Source organism: Thunnus thynnus, chromosome 5, assembly GCF_963924715.1.
Source record: "Thunnus thynnus chromosome 5, fThuThy2.1, whole genome shotgun sequence".
Lineage (NCBI taxonomy): Eukaryota > Metazoa > Chordata > Actinopteri > Scombriformes > Scombridae > Thunnus > Thunnus thynnus.
This window is the reverse complement of record NC_089521.1, coordinates 3814846-3835711: the sequence shown is the minus strand read 5'-3', so window position 1 is coordinate 3835711 and position 20866 is coordinate 3814846. Positions and strand designations below refer to the sequence as shown.

The 20866-nt window shown below is 41.5% G+C and overlaps 1 protein-coding gene across 3 annotated transcripts in view; it reads left to right on the top strand.

Annotated features, from left to right (window-relative positions):
• Positions 1–559: 559 nt before the first annotated feature.
• siah1 (siah E3 ubiquitin protein ligase 1) overlaps positions 560–20866 on the top strand; it is a 29581-nt gene continuing 9274 nt past the window's right edge. For 2 of the 3 annotated variants that reach the window (XM_067588746.1, XM_067588747.1), the window contains exons 1-2: positions 560–740; positions 19199–19255. In XM_067588746.1, coding sequence (XP_067444847.1) covers positions 19246–19255 — 10 coding nt within the window. In that variant the 5' untranslated portion in view covers positions 560–740; positions 19199–19245. Of the gene's footprint in view, positions 741–13488; positions 15534–19198; positions 19256–20866 lie in introns of those variants that run through there. The other variant, XM_067588745.1, reaches the window with a different exon arrangement.

Sequence of the window (20866 nt, the reverse complement as noted above, 5' to 3'; positions counted from 1 at the left end):
GTAAACGACACTGTTGACAACCAACACTGATTCTCTGGGGATGGTGCAGGTGTTTCTGTGTGTGTGGGTGTGTGCTAGGGAGGGTGGGCTTGTTGGGGAATGAAGTGATTATTATGTTGGGTTGAATAGCTTCATGAAAGCTGGAAATGAACTGTAGGGTAGGAATTGGTTCCTTGTGGAACAGCCTTCCCCACTCTTAAAAAAGGCCTAAAACCTTCTATTCAGGAAGGCTTTTTCATCTTAACTCTTATTATTATTGTTTTCTTTATGTTGTTTGTTCTATTTTATTAATACAGTAGCACTTTGAGTTTCACTATGAATGAAAAGTGCGGGACAAATTAAATGTATTATTATTTTATTATATATATATATATATATATATATATATATATATATATATATATATATATATATTTGGAAATAATTTTATATTTGTTGGACGGCATTGGATGGTGATCCAACTGTAGGCTATTATAACAGGATTATAACAGAGGTACTGACTGAGTGCTTGCGGTTCTGCGATTCGTGCAGAGCGCGCTCCCGCGTCAAACTTCAACAACTGCGCGCTCCAGAGCGGCTGGTACTTAAAGGCTGGCGTCTCGTCTCTGTTTCAAGAGCAGTGCGAGTGTGTGTACATCGAGCTAACGAATGAAAGACGACCAAGATCGACCCTGTGTCCATCACGTCGCCATACATTCACCCCATTTATCTGCAGGGAATTAAAGGATATTTCGTCCGAGGTAAGCCGGGTGTGCCGTGGCCAGAGAAACATCGTATTTTCGAGTGTAACTAGTGTGTGTTGGGGGGAAAACAACAGCCCTGCTGTTAGCAGACGTTAGCTTCCTTCATTAGCGCGCTGCTAATGTTGGCTGTTGGCAAAAAAGCTGGCTAGCCGTGCCGCTAGCTTGTTTGTTACCTTGGCGTTTTTAAAATGCACACTCGTTTGTGTTGTGCAGTCAAATGGCATGCCTGGTGAGCAAACATTATTGTTAACGTGCAGTGAACTGTGCATGAAAACCGTGAAGGTATCGGTTTCTCTGCTTGTTCACACACACTAAGCTAACGAGTCACCGATTTAGCTAGCTAATATGCTAACGTTATGTGGAGCTGCTTTACGGCAAGACAAGGCCTTGTATGTCTGTAACAGTTAATGCTAGCGAGGGTACGCCGTTGTCTGCCTTGCCAGACAAGGCCATTTTGCTTTCAAAGCAGGTTAGATCAGGTCAACAGAAACCCATCATGGCATTGTTTTGTGTAGCAGCGTTACTGCCATAACCTGGTTTTGTGACTGGTGTAGAGGAAGTGATGAGTAATGTTTACTCAAAGTAAGGACTGTGGCTGCTGTCAGAGAGCCACCGTGACTGTGTGTGACTGCGTGTGTTTGACCTGTCTATAAAGAGGAGGACGACTGAATGTCAGCTTTTAGCCTTAGTGGTAATTGTTCGGTAGATGACTTACAACTGCGTTACTGAACACACGTTATAGTGTGCAAATGAATGCAGCAGTTACGCCGATCGCATCATTGTCAGCAACATGGACACCTGTGGAGGTGTTATATCTGGCTAACGCAGGTTGACGTTGGATGGATCTGAGCTGAGTTACATGAGGTCATCAACCCTAATGAACCCATAAGAAGAAAGGTGTACAGTAAGTTGTTAGGTCTAAAATGCACAACATGCTTTTTGTAACTTGTAGACACGTGGAAGTTACTACAGTGTCGTCAGTGCAAAAGCTTCAAATATAAAACTGCAACATGAAAGGCACAGATTGCAGCTATATGATGTGTTCTGTTTGCACGTTTGAAAACTCTTTGCCTTTGGCCTGTGTCTTGCAGCGATGGGAGATCATTTATTCACTGTTTATGAATGTAGAATAAAAAACAACTTATGTCTTCAGTTTTGACTGAAACCACATTCTGGCAGAGACATGTTCACATGCCAAAAGCAACCAACACTTTTTAAATGTGCGATTGTGTCGAAGTAGTCATAGGACGTGGTGGTGTGCATGTCTGCTAAAGTTTTGAATGACCAGAAATGACTGTATGGGACATTTTTTTAAGGGCAACAGAGATGTGGTCTCCACTGACTAAACCAGACTGCCCGGCAATGTGTGTCATATATTTGTATGTGATTTCAGTTCTCTGGCTGACTGCATCTCATCAGTGGAAAATACTCCAAAGGCTAACTTATGGTCACTGTGTTGCTCAACAGAAATTGAGGAGTCGCGCAATGTTTTCAATTTATGCTTCGGCCAAAGGTTTTGGTGGTCTCCCTGGCAAGCAGATGCTATCCTACAGCCAGCTAGTTCAGTATCATCCTGACCAGGACTCATTAAACAAGGATGTTACAAGTTATCTTAAGTTACAGACCAAAATATTAGGGGTGTCATGATTCTTCAAATCCACGAATCAATTTGACTTTCAATTTTCACGATTCAATTCCATTTTCAGTACTGACAGCTATGCCGTTGTTAGACTAACGAGTCTTGATTTGTAAAGATCAACAAATCATTGGTTCTATGCCCTGACAACTGTCATTTACATTTTTTAATTGTTATTTAAAAAGATAGATGACATGGTATCAAGTGTGATATAACCGCCATATTTTATGGTCAAATTTAAACAATTTATTTAAAATGTAACAACAATAACCTATTTCACCAGTCAATTGTAAAAAATATTGTTAAACACAAAAACAAAAAGAAGAGCCACTAAATGGCAGAGGGGTTCTTTGCAACAACAGCTTTAGTTTCCTCACGTGCAGCAAAGTGTTTGTGTTGCACTCGTCTCACAGCCGGCTGTACATAGAGACCAATGTTATTAGTCCAGCTCGGAGAAGGGCTTGTTTTGGTGAAAATTAGGTTGTAGCTTGTCGTTTGTGTAGTAACGTTTCACTTATGAGATCTTGATTCGGGACGTTTGAATATGTCACTATGTTTCCAGCTTCCTGAAGTGTGTAGCAAGCTGTAGTTTTTCTGTCAACAACATATTTACACAACTCACGGGGAAGGCAAACTGTTGCCACACCGGTGACTTCAGGGAAGCAGGAGGATTTTCCAGTTCTGTTATTTCTCCATCATCTCCAACTCCAGCAGTGGCCATGAGGTCTTGAAAAGTAATGCAGCTGCAGGCTATCAGGAAGTCACGCTGTGTCTTTTTTGAAATGTGTTTTTTCTCTTCGTATGCACACTAGTAGGTGGCGTGGAGAAAAAAAATACCCGGAGAATCACTGATCCTGCTCTTGATTTCGAAGGTCGAAATCAAACACTCATTTCGATCAATTTTAGAATTGAAATCATGACACTCCTACAAAATATCAATAAGGAAATTCAGTGAAAAGTACAATCTCCATGGCAACGTTAGCAGACCTGCCAATCTGTACGCATTTTGTGTAGAAGGTACGCATTTTGTGTAACATCAAAGTATGCTGGTATGATTTGTCACTAAACTAACCAAAGACACTCACACCTGTGAGTTGAATTGTGCACATGCAGTATTCACAGTGTTTCCCCTATAATTGTACAGGCCTGGCAGGCTGCTAGGCTAATGAGAACTCCCACCAGGCTGAAAAATATATATATTTTTTTTAAATGCCAAAAATAACGCCAAATATCCATTCATTCAGAAATCAATAGTGTTTGGCAGCCTCTGGGCAGCACTGTTTCGAAACGTAGGTCAACATCTGTGTCGTTGCCTGGGAAACTCTTGGTAGCGTAACTCCTTTTTTAAAAGAATAGGGCAGAGCGTAAGCAAGTGAGTGGTGAAGTGAGAGAGCGAGCGGCAGAAAAGTAATGGTGAATATGAGCGGAACAGAGGAAAAGGTTAGCAGTAAGTTGTTAGTCTGGCAGTAAATGTACAGTACAGACTACAGTGTGTCAGTTAATAAATGCTGCAGCTTGTCAAGACCAAGAAAAGTCTTACCTGTTGTTTGCCCGTCTGCTGGAAAAGTGAAGGGATTAGCTCCAAAGTTAGCAACAAAGGGTTAGCCTAACCTGACGACGCTAAACAGAGAAATGGAGAACGGAGAAGTGTGTGCTGCCCCCTTCCCCGCCAGGCCAAAGCAGTCAACCTAGAGGAAAACTAACTCAAATCTAACAACAAGATCGTCTAGTCTGCCGAAAAGCAAAAGAAGACGAGGTCGACCAATCACAGCATCGGATTCATTCCCCTGTCTTCACCTAAATATCAAGAGGGGATGATCCTGATTGACAAACGCGTAATGTCATTTCAAGAGACTGTAAATCGACAGCAACACAACATCGATTTTATCTCTCTCGTTCCCCCTCCTCACTCTGGCTGGCTGGTTCCTCAAGTGAGGATGGTTCTGTTAACTCCTTTACAAAGGAAACAGGACAAGGGTGGATGTGAAAAGTTGACATTGTAAATTGAGTTAACTTAACGCAGACCTCCCAATAACTAATAACGTAATTTGCAAGCTAGCTTTCTTGTTCACCAGGTATTTAAGTTGGCAAAGTAACATTAAGTTATATTGTCTGTGTGTCGCAGATTGTTAAACGTGACTTTTCACATCACTGTATTTATTATTATTATTATTATTATTATTATTATTATTATTATTGCAGCCAAACCTGTAGCTGTAATGAGAGGAGCAGGATGGGGAAAAACAATGATTGCATGTGCCACAGAAATAATGTTACCTAGAAAGTTACTGGGAGGTGTGTAGGTGTATGTGTGTGTGTGTGTGTGTGTGTGTGTGTGTGTGTGTTGGCAATGTAGTCCATAACTACTACTACTCTAGAAAAATTTCAAGGAAAAGAAACATCCCCCATTGTAAACTAAGTACAATATGTAAGGAGGGATGTGATTACTTCTGCATTTTCAACAGCCATGTTCATCTTCAGCCTGTATTGTTATTAGGTCATCGTATAATGAGAACAGTTGTATTAACCAGCTCTAAAATATTTATGTCACTATGGCCCCAAAATAGTCTGTTTAAGCTGGTTTGAATTTTACAGCTACATTGTCATCATCTTTTCAAATTAGCTGAAAATCATATTTTATAAAAAAAATCACATTGGCTTAAAGTTTGATTATTGTGGAGGTGTAAACAACAGAAACTATGTAAATGCAGCAGTAGTGGTAGTCTAGTGTGTAGTAGTAGTGAAACTGTTTGTTGGTAAGCTGTGTTTAGGTGAAAGACAAATGGACAAACAGACATAAATGACCAACTAACAGTTTTGGCATCTGCAGATATTTTTGTGAATGATCTATTGATTGTATCAAGAATCTTCATATTAGTGTTTCCCTCACTTTTTTGTCTGTCTGTTGCATGTATGCAAATGATTTACTGTTATGTGTATGTATGCAAATTATGTACAGTAATTTATTGTGCGAACAGCAGTGATTTGCATCTGACACATCTAGGTTGCTGAAGTGGTACTCATAATTCGTCCAGGGTTTGCAGGTCTGAGTAAGTAATACTATCCAGGCACAATGCACGACAAGATATAACGTCCAAGTGTGCGACATGAAAGGAAAATGTTGAGTGACAATTTTTTTTCTGTTGAAAATATGTCATTTCTGTCGAGTGACACTTATCAAAAGTGTTGAGTGACCTAATACAAATCAGCCTTAATGCTGGTAAACACAAACATGTAGATGTGTGTGCTGTGCAGTGCAGTCTGTCAGAAAAAGCCCAGGGCTTTCTGCAGAGTATTTAAGTGGAGGTGCACCGCTATATAGGTGGTAAGCTCTGCTTAACCAACTTTCTGTGGGTGAGCCTAAGTCGGTTTGTCTTCTTGAATGCACATAAATAGTCCATCGGCTATAAATTCAGTTTGTTGCTGATGGTCGAAGTGTTTGTCTTATATAAAATATTGACAATACTGAGTTCAAAAAATGATAACCAGAAAGGCCCACATTTTCTTGACTAATCTTAAAGACGAACATTCAAAAACCAAGTGAGAAAATGCTACATGTGCCATTTGTTTTTTTGCCTGGACGGCAACAACGGAGTCAGCCTTACACATGGGAATGTCTGTCCATCACTGAGTAATGCACTTACACCATTTGTTGGCCGGCCGAGTGTTGGAGTTTCTTCATTGGCCATTGCTCTTTCAAAACGAATCGGCGTCCTCAGGGGGCGTGTACAGCGCTTCCACTGACTGCAGCTCATTCCAAATTTATCGTCCGCTAAGAGCGCCCTGCAGCCGAGCCAGCAGACGCCCTACCTCGGTCTGTGCCTGGACTCCCACGCCATGATTGACCTGAGCCTTGGCGGGTCGCTCCTTGGGATGATGTCGACAGCTCACCCAGTGGTGAGCCTGGGGCTGCAGCACATGAGAAACCTCCGACGGCTGGCTCGCGCGGCTTCGGCTGCATCTGAGCTGGGACAAACAGCGCAAGCTCACAGAGTAGGAGAGAAAACAGCTCTCCATGCACCGGGAGGCATGAGGGAGAGCGCACAGTTAAAGCACCGCAAATAACAATCACCCTGACAAAACACTCAATACAGAGCGAGTTAGAAACACGAGAGACATCTGCAGATAGAAACAGATGAAAGAGTAGAGGTTAGTTAACAAATAATTAGAGTGGTTTAAGTTCTCTTTCAAATCCAACATCCCAAGATATAGTGGAAAGTATTGTTCTTGCAATTACATTTATACCCTTTTTTGACTCCAATGCAGCTTAACCTTGTCATGTGATATGCTACTTAAGTACACTTTTACAACAAATATTACTGGAACCACTACAGAAAATTGCAGTTGAACATTTAATATCCAGGAAGTCACATTATAGACACTACCATCCCTGACTATCCCTGTAATAAATTGGCCATAATTTGACACATTGACCATACATGGTCCAGCCATATAATAGGTTTTTACCCAGTTAAAAAAGATGTGATGCAAAAGCAGATACTACCTTTCCTTATTTTGCATTACTAGGATATTATGACCAGCAGCTGAAGCCTGGTGTAGCAAGTGTGGGTAGTATAAAAAGGCACACGGCAGGTTTGAAAGCTGAACTTGTCATTTTATACATTTTATGTATTTTAACATGTCTGGTGTGACCAGGTGTTTTGTTTTGTTTTTTATCATTTAATTTACAACCAACTACATTATACTGGTCATAAAGCTGGGCAAGTGGAAACCTGCCTAAAGCTCAACCATAAACTGTAGGAGAAGCATTACCTTTTAAAGAATTACCTGTGGTCACCAAAGTCCATGTAATGATGAGGAGGATATCTAACAGGAGAGTGAGAGATATGTCAGTCAATCAGTCTGCACATGTACACACCATCACAGTCCTGAGAGGAGCTCTAATCAGCAAAAAAAAAAGGGACAACACCTGTGATGCTGTACCAAAGGTGTGTAGCCACTTGCAATCCTGATCAAAAAATGCAAAAAAAATGGTGCTTTTTTTCTGACTGTGCGTAGTACAGTGTTGGTTGACTGTAGTATACTGTAGCAACAGAGATGACCTGTTGACCTGATGGTTTTCTGTAGCTTTTAGTGAGGCTTAGTCGGTTAGTAATGTAGCTACCGGGGTGGTTTTCATATGGGACGGATGGTGACAGATGCCAAGATGATGGATAGGAAAGACTTATCCTCATGAAATCCGCATACTCAGTAAATTGCAAAAAAAAAAATAGAGGATGTTTTCTTTTTCATATTTTGTGTAGTTGAATGGAAAAGCTAGCTTTGTGCCCAGTTGTAGTGCCACAAACTCAATAACTGCTAGCAGTAGGGTTGTAACTGTTAGCAAAGATCATGTTTTGTATGCTGTTGTCAGGTCATCATTGTTTTTGGGACAGCAGGAAAAACAACAACTGCAGTTCTATACAGTTAAATTAAAAAAAAAAAGCTTTAATAGTGGCTCATTGACCATCAATTGTAATAAGTAATAAAATAATGATGAAATTTGGCATTTTTGCATCACAAAACCAAAACTCTGCACACACATAGTAACATATGCTGATGAATATGTGTTTGTCAGATGTCTTTTGTTTGTATGTAGAGCTTATCAGCTTGGTGTTTCTGATATTCCTCTCATCAAATTTCCCTTACGCAGAGATAATGGGCCGCTTACAGCTGATGTAGGTCCACCAGTGGGATATTCTCAAGCTGACGGGTGTTGTTTTTGTGAACGGTTGCAGGATAAAGTGATTCCGCTCAGTGTTTGGGTCTTCTCCAGAGTGGTAAAGTCTACCACCTATCTGTAGGTACAGTATTTGGTGGCGGATTTGGTTGATATTGTGTGATGTGCAGCAAGGATTATGTAACTGCATATGTGTGCTGACAGGTTCATTAGATTGGTTGTAATGCCCTGTGGTGTTGTCACTCCTGGAGTATGCTGCTTGCATAAGTTTGTACTTAATGTACTTTTTGAATCTGAAAAGCCGATGCACTTGTTTCTTTCAGCACCAGCTTATGTATGAAAAGTTTGGCAAGAGTGACAAAATCAAACAATATTTGAACTAATGTCGCAATGTATAATTACCTGGTACTTTTATATGATTGTTGGTGCTTACAGGCAAAATTTAAATTTAACAAGGGTTGAGTAAGATGCTGTGTGAGTGTGTGTGTGTGTGTCAGCAGACCTTTGCTTTTTCACTGTCCTGGCACAGCATCAGAAGCACATGTCCAGTGAACAGAGCTCAGCTCTTCCTAACCAGAATGACAGCTGTTTCTGCCTTGTGTGTGTGTGTGTGTGTGTGTGTGTGTGTGTGTGTGTGTGTGTGTGTGTGTTAGAAACATAGTGACTCATTGGCTCTGAGGCAGTGAGGTAATTCTAGATCTGTTACTAATGCCAGAGGGACTCCCTGCTTGCTTTATGGCTCTCTTTGTGTTTCTGTGTGTGTGTGTGTACATGCATGGTGCACATATATGTCTATGCGTTGCGACACAAGGTGTGCGTGCGTGTGCGTGTGTGTGTGTGTGGAGTTGGTTTTGCCTCTGCCCTGACATCTCAGCTCTGTGTGGCTTCTCCATGGTAACAAGCTGCTAAGCTGCACTGTTACTCAGTTGTTTTCCTGCTGTGGAGTGGTGACTACCAAAGTAAAAGAAGTCACAACATTACCCCCTAAAGGAAATGTTCATGTGTTGTTATTTGTATCATTCAGGGATTCTTTTTGGGACTGGAGCTGGCTACTCCTTTTTTTTTTTTTTTTTAATACATCATGTGTCACTATCTATAATGATCTAATCTATTGAACTTTCATCCTAAAGATGTAATAAAATACATCTCAGTGAGCCTGGGCGGTGTTCAGAACGGCATTAGAGGGACAGTAATGTACAGTCAGCAGGGAAATGGTCATTCATCTGATTCGCCAAGGCTCCAGTCTGTGTATCAGCAAGCCCGTCTCTTCTTCTGAAAAGCCCTATCAACTGCCAAGGACTATTTATATTTGATTCTGTGCTCTGACCAAGCGCTCGTCATGCATCCAAAAATCTGTACCTGACATAAAGGACTGGTTACTGTCTCATCAGAACTTTTGAGTACATTTTAACAGACCCAAACAAACGAGACTCCAGATAATACAGTTTACACTTGCCACTTGCCGATGCACTGCCTCGTGTTTGTAAAGAGTGGTTTCCTCATGTGGTTTAATTCTCCTAGCTCTGAGCCAGATGAAAGAGCCTCTCATTAAAAGTGAATTGGCTCTTAACTGGCGCATTCAAAACTTCCATTGGCTCGCTCACCAGTGCATTATGCAGTAGTCTAATGTTTCCCTCATTAACACTGATTTAGTTTTTCTTTTGGCAGTGATGCATATAGGGTGCTTTTTAGATATGTGTATAACAGCTTATATTGGGGCTGGCTAATTAAGGGAAAAGGTGAGATGCAGACATGCCTGCTCTCTGTCCAAATCGCAGGACTCTTCATACAAGAGGGACCTATTACATAATATAGTGGATACACTGAGGTTGGTAAATTCTTGCATTTTGATTGCCTGACTAAACATGCAACATGTGAGGGGAGAAAAATTGCACAAACCTGAGGGGGATTAGCAATTTAAGTTTGATTCAAGCCGGGTCTGCACTGCTGGTTTTTGGGCAGTCAGGGTAGGGGAGGGTTAGATAGCATTTTATCAAGTTTGAATCCAGTATTGCATCCAAGTATCAAATGCAAAGCCTTTCTAATGCTTTAACAAATATTATTAGGTGTTCTTTTCACATTTGCAAGTAACTAAAGTGTTTTGTTGGATGAGAAGGCAAAACACTACTGACTGTAGTGTCATCTTAGCTGTTGTACACAACCTGAAAAAGCAATGAGGAGCATAATGTATGAAAAGTTAATTAAATATATCTGACACATTGAATTAACAGCTGTAGCCTACTGTACTTCAAGAGCTACTTACTCCAAATACTAAGGTACTCCAAATACTGATTCAGATCTGCTAAACTGATCAGATTAAATATTGATATGAATCAAAGTTTAACTGGGAGATTATTAAATTGTTGCGAGGTCCAGTGGTGGTCCTACAGCGGTGTTACTGAAATGAGGTATCTTTTCACCCACAAACAATATTTGGCTGAATGCAGACACCGACTACAGAGAGCACGTTAACCAGAGAACAGCCAAACTTTTCATTTTAGCTCATTTAACATTCATTAGCTACAGATGGTTGTAATGTTTTGTCATTTTAACTGTCGATGGTCAGCTTTATATTGTCATCTGTGCTGGTTTTACATGAAGATGTCATCTAAATGTCATTTATTCCTCTAGACGCAGGCTTTCCATAGGTATGTATGGGGACATAAATCTGCAGTTTAAAGATTGTAAATGGACTTTATGAAATTAGATTTTCCAAATCACTGTTAAAAAGGCCAACAAAGACTAATCAAAGCATGTGCTCTTTTTGAAAGGCAACAGTAAAGAAAATATGTCTTTGCTTTTATTTTGGCCATGTGACAGTGACTCACATCAGATTAGCACAAGCCGGACTGTATATGGAAATGACAGCAGGAGTCATTTCATATGGAAATGTGGGCTTGTGCTCCAGTCTGTCCTCGCGTGTTTAACAACTTCCTGTCAAGGCGTGCTTTTTACTTCTCTGTTTCTCTTGCTCTTCTTTCTTTCATTTCAGTTCAGTAATGCTTATCGGCATGACGAAATTCAAACATCTGCATTACCAAAACATGTTTTTAAGATGTAAATAATCTCTCTCACCCCTTCCTCCATCCAGCTCTCTTTCTTCCCCTTTTGTAAACCCCTGGCTGCAGGTGACGAAGTGTTTGAGCCTCTGGTGATGAACTGCTGCCTGGTGCAGATGGCTCATTGTTGTATCCGCTGCCCTGCCCCTTTAATAACACACTTTGGACATCGGCTAGTGTCACTAGCGCTGTTTTAAAGCTCACAGTGTGTATGTGTGTCACAGCGTGCTCTCTTTGTGCCCATATTTTTTTGTGCTTCAGTGTAGCTCTGCTGAATTTTTTTTAACTGCATTTGCTTATATTGTCTGGTGATAATGTGAACAGATGCAGCATAACAATGGTGAAGAGAATACAGCAGTGTGCCTTCTGTCTTCTTTTTAACCAGAACAAATCTAAGTTTTCATACCGGTCGTTCAGCCAGAATCCAGGAGCAGGTCAGCTGGACAATGTAGTCTGAGACTGGTTATGCACAAACTGTGGTATGGTTTGGATGCATATGTGATGATGACAGCATTTTCAGTGGCATTCTTGGCAATAGAATTCAAGATAAACTCACTCACTGATAAATGAGCAGATATCAACCTGGAAGCCCAAGTTGATTACCACACAGTTTTTTAGAGGGCAGCAGTAGATGGACGTTTGCTTTCACTACTTACAAGCCATAAAGGAGGCTCAACTGTTAGACGTGTGTCAAAACAGACACCAATAATCTCTCTTCTCTCTATATAAAGCAAGGAATCTCTGTATGTATGTATGTATGTATGCATGTATGTAAGTTTGTCCTTTGCGTATCTCGAGAACTGTTCATCCGATCTACTTCTTCCCTGGCAGGTGGATCGCAGGGGAAACGAGGAAGTGCAATGTTGATGTGTGAAGTTGTTTGGATGAGCGGTTCTCGAGAAATATATAAAAAAATACCTCATAAATAACATCGATTTGCTTCTTCTGCCTGTGGAGACAACGAGTGGAAATACAGACAGCACCACACCCACATTGTGGTTGGAGGTGGGATTAGACCCAGTGATGAGAATGAACTGAAGAAGTTTAGAAAGTTAAGCTCAGTTCCTGTTCAGCATGCGTGGGAACTTTTGTATGTATATTCAAACCATAGTGCCGGATGTCTCAGGCATGTCTTGAACAAGCCCCACAGTTCATCTGATCAACTTCAGCTCAACTCAAAATTGTAGTCCTCACATATTCTGCGTGTGAAGCGTTTAGGGAGCATTAGCAAAATGTAGTGTCTACCGATAGCATGCATGTGAGGCATTTGTTTGCACTAGTTTAACTATAAAGGAAAGAGTCTCTGTATGTACGTATGTCTGTCAATGACTTTTCTCAACAACCGTTCATCCGATTGACTTCACACTTGGTGGGTGTATTGCGGAGGACTCAAGGAAATGCAGTGTCAAGTGTGAGCTCATTATACTCATAATAACCGATAATGGTTTCTATTTTAACCGGCGCAGCTTTCCTAGCCTTTACGATACTAGTTCAGCGCCCCAGGAAGCTCTCAGATCAATTGCATGCATTGTAAATCATTTCACGTGATGCTACTCAGCCAATCAAATCTGTGCATTCTAATAAGCACACAGGGGAGAGATGAGATGAGACTGTCAGTCGGACAAATAAGTTCATATGTTCCGAGACCAGGGTGATTGTGAAGCACCACTACAAGACAAAGCTGGGACAAAATCTTTTTAGCAAACATGCCCACTCAAATCCAAACCCATTCACACCTCACATCAACTGTATTGATTTTTCTATTCATTGAAGCGGCAATACTGGAGGCCAAGCAATCAGCCTGTTCTGAACAGGCACGTTTTGAACGGGCACAGCACTAGTAATGACAAAAAGCAAACCGGCAGTGTCAGACTATTTAAGATGTATTACTCTGATATTTTATTCCACTGTTTTATATGTTGTCCTCAACTGTTAGGGTGGTTTGTCATGATAAACTTCATGCTAGACATACATTGTGGACTACTAATTTTAGCAAGCAAGCCTACATACAGTACACATACATATGCAGTCCTGACCAACTCAGATAGCTGCTGAAACCATTGAACCCCAGTGCATCATCAGTGCGTTTAGATAGCTGCTGCTTCTGTGTTTTTGAGCTGTCCATATGTGATTGAATCACCCAAGATGCATTTTAGCAGTACGTGTGAACGGGACCAAAGTCTCTTTCTGTGTGCACTAAGCTAGCTATCACTTTCTCTCCTGCTGACAGATTCTGGCTCACAGTGATATTTTGGTTTCACTTGGACTTCTTTTCCTGGCTGGCTCAGTTCTGTGTGTGTGTGTGTGTGTGTGTGTGTGTGTGTGTGTGTGTGTGTGTGTGTGTGTGTGTGTGTGTGTGTGTGTGTGTGTGTGTGTTCGGAGAGGGAGAGTGTGTGTGCCGGAGACTGTAAGAGAAGGAAGCAAAGGAGGGGCGAACATTTTTACATACCAAGAATGGACCTAGAAAGTAACATGTTAAAGGTAAACTTTTTTTAATCATCACGAGGGATGCAGCCCCTCATGATTTAATCATCTGGGTCAAACTCAAGAAATACGTCACATTGTTTTGATCTGCAAATTGTGGCTAGTGGGCAAATCTGTAATTTTTGCAAATGCCAGAAGTGAGTGGTAAGATACACCACAGTTTGAATAAATTTTTCAAATACAGTGGTGTGAGGTTATTGAATGTGAAACAGAGGCTCATTACGTTGTGGCAAACTGTGTGAAGGAGAAGTCAATAGAAGGATAGAATGAGAAAAAAAGCCACTGAGAAAGTGAGGTATGGTGTCAACGAGGGCAGCTGGTGGTACAGCCTGCAGCCAGACAAGGCTGAAATCTGAGACTTGCACAACCACAGAGTCGGGCGGAGGGAGGGGGCAGAGAAGGAAACACAAGTGGGAGAAAGAGAGTGAAAGAGAATGTCCATCGAAGAGGGGAAAAAAAAAAAAAAGCTAAATATGCAGGCTTGAGACAGAGAAAGCATGCAAGACGCTGTAGGGGGAAAAAAAAGAAAACGGAGAGATACAGACATGAAGATGAAGTCTAGGTGGACAAAGAACATTCGTCAGTCCAGCCCAGAGTCCAGTTTAAAGTCTGTGTGAAAGAGAAAAAGATGTGTCGTGGAGAGGAAGGGGTTATATGTACGGGTTGGGAGCTGCTGAGAGAGAGAAAGGGGAAGGGTGTGAGTGAGCATGCTCTGTTAAGGCTGACATTGGATGCCGGCTTAGCTGCTCTCTTGTCTCAGACACAAACACACCCAGCAGCAGCGACACCTACCACACTCCAGGGGACAGAGAGAACATGGCTTAAATAAAAGAACGCAGAGGGAAAAAAAAGTCAAGACGGAGAGAGAGAGAGAGAGAGACTTTGTTTGGGACCTTCCCTTCTTTCCCTCTCTCAAGCTACAGCCGTCTCCTCTTCCACCGGGAACTCAAGAGAAAGCAGGGCTTTGTTTGCCAATCAGTAAAGGATTATTAATCTGTTCAACTTTTTTTTTTTTGTTGTTGTTTTTTTTTAGAGAAACCAGCCCTCCTATTGCTGTGGGAATTGTGCTTTTGTTGCGGCAAACCTGCAATTTTGGAAAACACTGTTTTGGTTTTGGAAGAGGATATACCTGTTTAAAAGCTGCAGTGATGCAGCGCCAGACTCTACAGTGCCTTATCTGGCACCATGAAAAACAAAGTTGGAACTTGTAAAAGGATAACTAATCCAATTTGGGGAAAATCTACAGTGACTTGGCTAATCTGTCTCGTGTTGCCTTCAGGTCCTAGTGGCTGATTGGGAGCAACCAGGGAGTGGCAGATTGACCACACACTGACAGACTGCTTACAGACTTTTAGTGTAACAGAAAGCCATCAGTGAGTTTGTGTGTTTAAGCGCCTAGCAACCTGCTCGGTGTTCCTGTTTATCGCAGCGTTCAGTTTGGCCTGATAGGCGGGTTTGGTGAATGCCTGCTTCACTAACAGGATATCAATGGTGGACTAGGGGACATTGGAGTTTGATATTTTGTAGTTTTTCCTCACAGTCTCCTCCTCTTCCCTCTTGTGAGCTTTTTTTTTTATGCTTTTGGATATTAAGGACCTCCATTTGCCCTTGGGTGGATACAGCACTCCATTCTTTCACAACATTGCCCCGGACCCTCATGCACTTACTCTCCTTAATGGGGGATCAGGAGAAAGAAATATGAGCCTCTGTTTCACGGTGTGTTTAGGGCAACAGTAGTGACATCAGTGTGTGGTTTCCATGGAGAAGGCCAGAGAAATATGGCGGTGAGGGGCTGCGCGAACGCTCTACCCCCATGTCTCTGGTCCAAGTGAAATCGAAGCCGGCTAGCGTAGCACTGCATGCTCCACCCTGGAACTCCTTGTTCAGACTCTTCTCATGTGTAGCCTCAAGGAGCGTGCACAGGCCTGAAGGTGAATAAGCTTTTAAAAGATAACACAGAGAACGTTCGCTAATTTCTGGAGACATTTACATTTTTCATTCATATGGGTTTAATGTGTGTGTGTGTGTGACTGTCCTTGCAGCTGCTGTCAAGGTGTTTGTAAGATATATTCCTGTGCTCAGTAGAGCTGTAGCTGTGTTTGTGGCAGTTTGATAGATTCATACTTTGTGTACGGGGAGTTTGGCTAGCGGGAGCGTCTGTACTGTATGTTGTGACAGAATAAATTTTGAATGGCTTGTGTGTGTGTGTGTGTGTGTGTGTGTGTGGGTGAGCACAGAAGATGCTTTAAGCAAAGTGTGCCTGTGTGCATTGTGAATTATACGTGGCGGTGTGTATGTACACAGTATGGTCTGTGTGTGTGTGTGTGTGTGTGTGTGTGTGTGTGTGTGAGACTAAGAAAAGAGTGGGCCATGAGTTGAGAACAAAGAATGGCATGTTTGTGTTGAAGCCTTGCTTGTTTTCTGCCTCCCCCTCTACTCGTGCCCTGTTCATTTATCTCATCCCTCTCTCTGTCTCATGTCTGCTGCCATATCCTCTTTTCTGTATCTTTGTATTTTATCCCAGTTGATTTCTACCATGACTTTCCCTCCGTCCTTGCTGCCTGTTTCTCTCCTTTTTTATATTTCCTCATTGCTTGTTTTTATCCTCACTTCTCTTGGCTTTAGTCTTTTAATAAGTAGTCCCCATAGCATCTCAATATTTGTCTCTTTTGTACCGATTTTCCATCTATTTGCATTACAGAAGCGTCTGTGTGTGTTATTTGTAGTGTTTGTAAAAGTGTTTTTGTCTTAGACAAGTTGGTGCTCGCTGAGAATTAACTCGGGTGACTCCAACATCGTTTTTCATTATAAAATGCCAACATTTGAGCGTTTTGAATCGTTTTTTTTGTTCAGGTAGATTAAAGTTAGGCCTTGCCATAAACTCTGCTCCCTAGAGATCTGTCTCTGCTGAGAAAGACAAAAACTCACACAAGGAAATTAATCAGATTCCCTCTTCTTAATATAGTAGTGATTTGATTAAAAACTGGACCCATGTTAGTGTTTGATGAGCAGAAATGTAGACGCATCAAAATCGATCTCACTCTCCCTCCAGGAACGGATGCTTTAATGTGTGCTGTTCCATTAGGCCAACGTTGGCTACGTTTACATGCACTCAATAATCCAATCAGGACCAGCAATCAGAGTAAGGCAATTCTCCAATTAAGATGTTTATGTTGGTTTGCAGAAACATAATTCAAATGAATTTTTAAGACAAGAGCCAGCACTAGATAATAACACATTTAGTGCTGTAAAAGGTTTGTTCACAGCCCTGTATGCACCCCTGTACATGTCAACATTGAAATACTTTACATGGTCATGTTATTGATTTAGCCTGTAATACTCCTCCTTTTCCATGTAAAGGAAGATTAATAGTTGAATGGACACACACAACAATAAGTTACATTTTCCTCTTGTATTCATACCTCATGATGTCTCTCCTTTAAAAAAAAAAAAAAAAAAAAAAAAAAAAAAAAACACCCCCCACTTTTATAGTGCAGATTGAACCACGGGTTGTTTGTGTTGCATACAGAGCGTTGATAGACGATAAAACGATAGAAGAGACATAATAAAGTGTAAAAAATCTGCTGAAATTGGATTAAGCCGTCTACATGCCTTTTTATAATTGTACTACACTTTATATCCTACTATGATGATGCATTTACACAGTGAGTGTAATGTCTTGAAGGGCTCCACTTTACTCATGTTACCGCCTCAGTCACATGATTGGACTATTCGTGTGCATGTAAACTGTGCAGTTGTTCTTAACCTTTTAATCTTAATAACTGAGGAATGAATGGCATTTTTTTTCATTTAATCCTTTCAGTGCTACAAATTGACTTAAGACATGTACAGACGGGTGACATATTAAAGGGGAAAACCAGTACAGGTCTGAATGCTTGACCCCTACAGTGAGGGGATCTGGTGACTCTGTTATGCTGTGGGGGGCATTTTGGGTCGGGTTCATGGTTCGGGTCCACTTTTCCCCTTAGAGGGAAGGGTCACTGTGAATCAATACAAAGTTGTTCTGAGGCATCATCTTTATCCTTCCAGGATAACAATGCCCCAATTCACAGAGCACGAGGGGTCACTGAATGGTTTGATGAGTAAGAAAATCAGTGTTTCCTCTAGGTTGAGTGGTTTGGCCTGGCGTGGGCGAGTGTTGTCAATCGGTTTTGGGGGGAATTACAAGGCAGCTACACGGTTTTCCATTTTCTATTTATCTGTTTAGCGCTCCATGGTTTAGCGTCGTCAGGTTAGGCTAACCCATTGTTGCTAACTTTGGGGCTAACCCCTTCATTTTCCAGCAGTTGTGGAAACAACAGACGTGACTTTTCTTGGTCTTGACAAGCTGAAGCATTTATTAACTGACACACTGTAGTCTGTACTGTACATTTACTGCCAGACTGACAACTTACTGCTAACCTTTTCCTCTGCTCCGCTCGCATCCACCGTTATTTTTCTGTCACTTGGTCTCTCACGTAACCACTCACTCGCTTACGCTCTGCTCTATTTCTTAAAAGGAGTTGCGCTCCCAAGAGTTTCCCAGGCAACGACACAGACGTTAACTCTAACTAACTAACTTAATGTTTCGAGACAGCGCTGCTCAGTGGCTCCCAAACACTATTGATTTGTGAATGAATGGATATTTGGTGTTATTTTTGACATTTAAAAAAATATTTTTTTGGCCTGGCGGTGGTTCTCGTTCTCGTACTATTATAGGGGAAACATTGAAAATCATGTGAATCATATGCTATGATCTTCACAGTCACCAGATCTCAACCCAGTTGAACACCTATGAGAGATTTTGACTGACATGTTAGACCAACTCCAACACCATCATCAAAACACCAAATGAGGGAATATCTTTTTGAAGAATGGTGTTCATCAGCCTTGACACTGATTCTACACGTCTACAGAGAGGGGTGAACACAATGTTTGGTTTGCCTGCTGTGTTGTCATAAAACAGTGTTGCAAGTGGAGAGAGGAAACAGGTAGTCCCCTTTTGTTGATGGTTTATGCACCGTCATGTTGTGTCAGTTAATAACTTTTCATGTCCTAAAGTTGTTGTTTTTTTCTCACCCAACGTTTTCAGTGATACATCTGACTATGCATAAAATGAAGGGACTAAATTCCAAAGTTTAAAGTATCAAGACTGTTTTTACCACTTCAAAAATGGTCTCTGTTGTTGAAGCAGGGTTGGTGGTTTTTCACTTGAAATAATGACTCTGTTTGTGTGTCAGTAAAGATCATTTAACAGCTTCTCTGCAGTAGGAATAGTTTACAGAGGCTGTGAAAGTAGTCATAGTGAGAGAGTATCATCAGACTTGAAAGTGTGCTGGAACATTTGAACACCACACATGAACGCTGCTATCTGAGCTCCATGCATGAATGACAGAATATATGAAGGTCAGACTCAGATCTTGTTTGGGCAATGGCCATGGCACTTTCCCAAAAACAACAATCCAACCGTCAGCCCTGTTTTTTTTTTGTTGTGCTGATCTCTGCAAATTAGTAAGGATTGACAGATTAGGGTTATCGATCTATTCTTATCAGGCAATGTTTGTTTACTGTTTGTTTGTTTTTCTTCTCTTTTCAGAGGTCCCCACATTTCAAGAGAAGACGAAAGCCTTATTTGGAAATCTTATGGACGAAGGTGGGTATTTCTGTTTCTGTTAAGTGTTCTCATCCCCCCGTTTGACGTGTGTCCTTGTCCATCTACAGTGGACCATTTCACCCCATTTGTGTCTCTGCTGTTGGTTGGTAGACTAAGCTGTTTCCTGTTTGTGGATTTGGATGTTGTTGTTTTTGTTGTTATTTTATTTTCTCCTTATTAAACAGAAAAATGCACCATCCTTTCACTTTAGTCTTTTATATTGCTCCTCCTGAATACCAAGGACTATGTGCCTAGTCATTGTTTATCTCTGCACTTCTTACTGTCATCATTGTTCCCTCCACCTCCTTGACACGGAGCAGTATGTGCACATTGCCCTCTATCTAGTCAGTGGACTTGCTTTTTCTGTCTCGTCAGCCCTTCTGAACAATGTTTTCCGTTCTGTCTCACACACCTTTTTTTGTATCTTTTTGCTGAATGTATAATTTAAGGGCGTACAAAGCCTCTTTTAGAAGGATCATCTCGCTGCTGGTTCTCTTTAGTGTCGACACTGTAAACACTAAACACAGAAGCCTTGTAAACTGTAAATTCAGACTGTAAAAACCTTTTCCTAAGCCACCTGCTGACAACAAAAGGGCGCCGGGCCTTGCTCGTCTATATTTTGCCTCCGTCTTGGCTGTGTCACTTCGTAGCCCCCCATGTGTCAGCTGAACAAGAGATATGTTTATCCCCTCGCAAGCTCTCTTTAGCCGGGCATGTTGCTACTTGTTGTACATGTTTGTGCTGCCAACTCGCTATTGTAGCTGCTGTCATCCAGCCGAGATTTGTTTCAGAAGTAGGGGTGTAACACTACACAAAATTCACGGTTCGGTGTTCACAGTTGGTTTTGGGGGTTACGGTTCGGTATGATTTCAGTACAGCAGGAAAAAAAATAGAATGTAACATTTTGGTCCTTTTTATTTTGGAAAAATGTTAACATCCAACAATGGTTCATTGGCCAAAACTGTTACTGAAAAGTTTAGTTGTACTGCAGAGGAAACTAGGGATTTCAACATTTACCTGTTAATCAGTTAACCGCATGTTACGCATAGGTTATAACACTATAGGTTAATTTGCATACTTGTTACTTCACATTATTCACGTTAGATCAATCAGTGCCAAATTTCGGTACTTTGCGGGACTGAGAGTGTCTCACACGGAGGCTCCATCACTGACAGGAGCACCAACCTGTAGATACAAAGAGACGCGATGGATCCATTTTACCAGCCTGCACGACAGCTAGCAGCTAGTTAGCATGGCCAACATTATTAACGTAGTGGTGCCGTGTTGTGTGTGTAGCCCACAGACTGTATGAAAATAAGGTGTAGCTGCAGTGTCTCTGGTTTAACAGCACCCTGCTGGGCAGGTGACAGGTGTGTTTATGGTGATTGTGTGCTCTGAAAGACTTCAACGCAAGGATATAAAGTTACACACACTCAGATGTAGAGTGAAAGCTATGAATGAGAGGGGAGGATTGTTTCACCACGGAGATAAAAGAGCATATTTTAGTAATAGTGTTGCACTCGTTTGTCATTCTGACGGCAGCGACACTAACCAGGCTACCTTGGCTAAGCCGGGTAGGATACATCCAAGAGCACGCTACAGCTAAGTGGT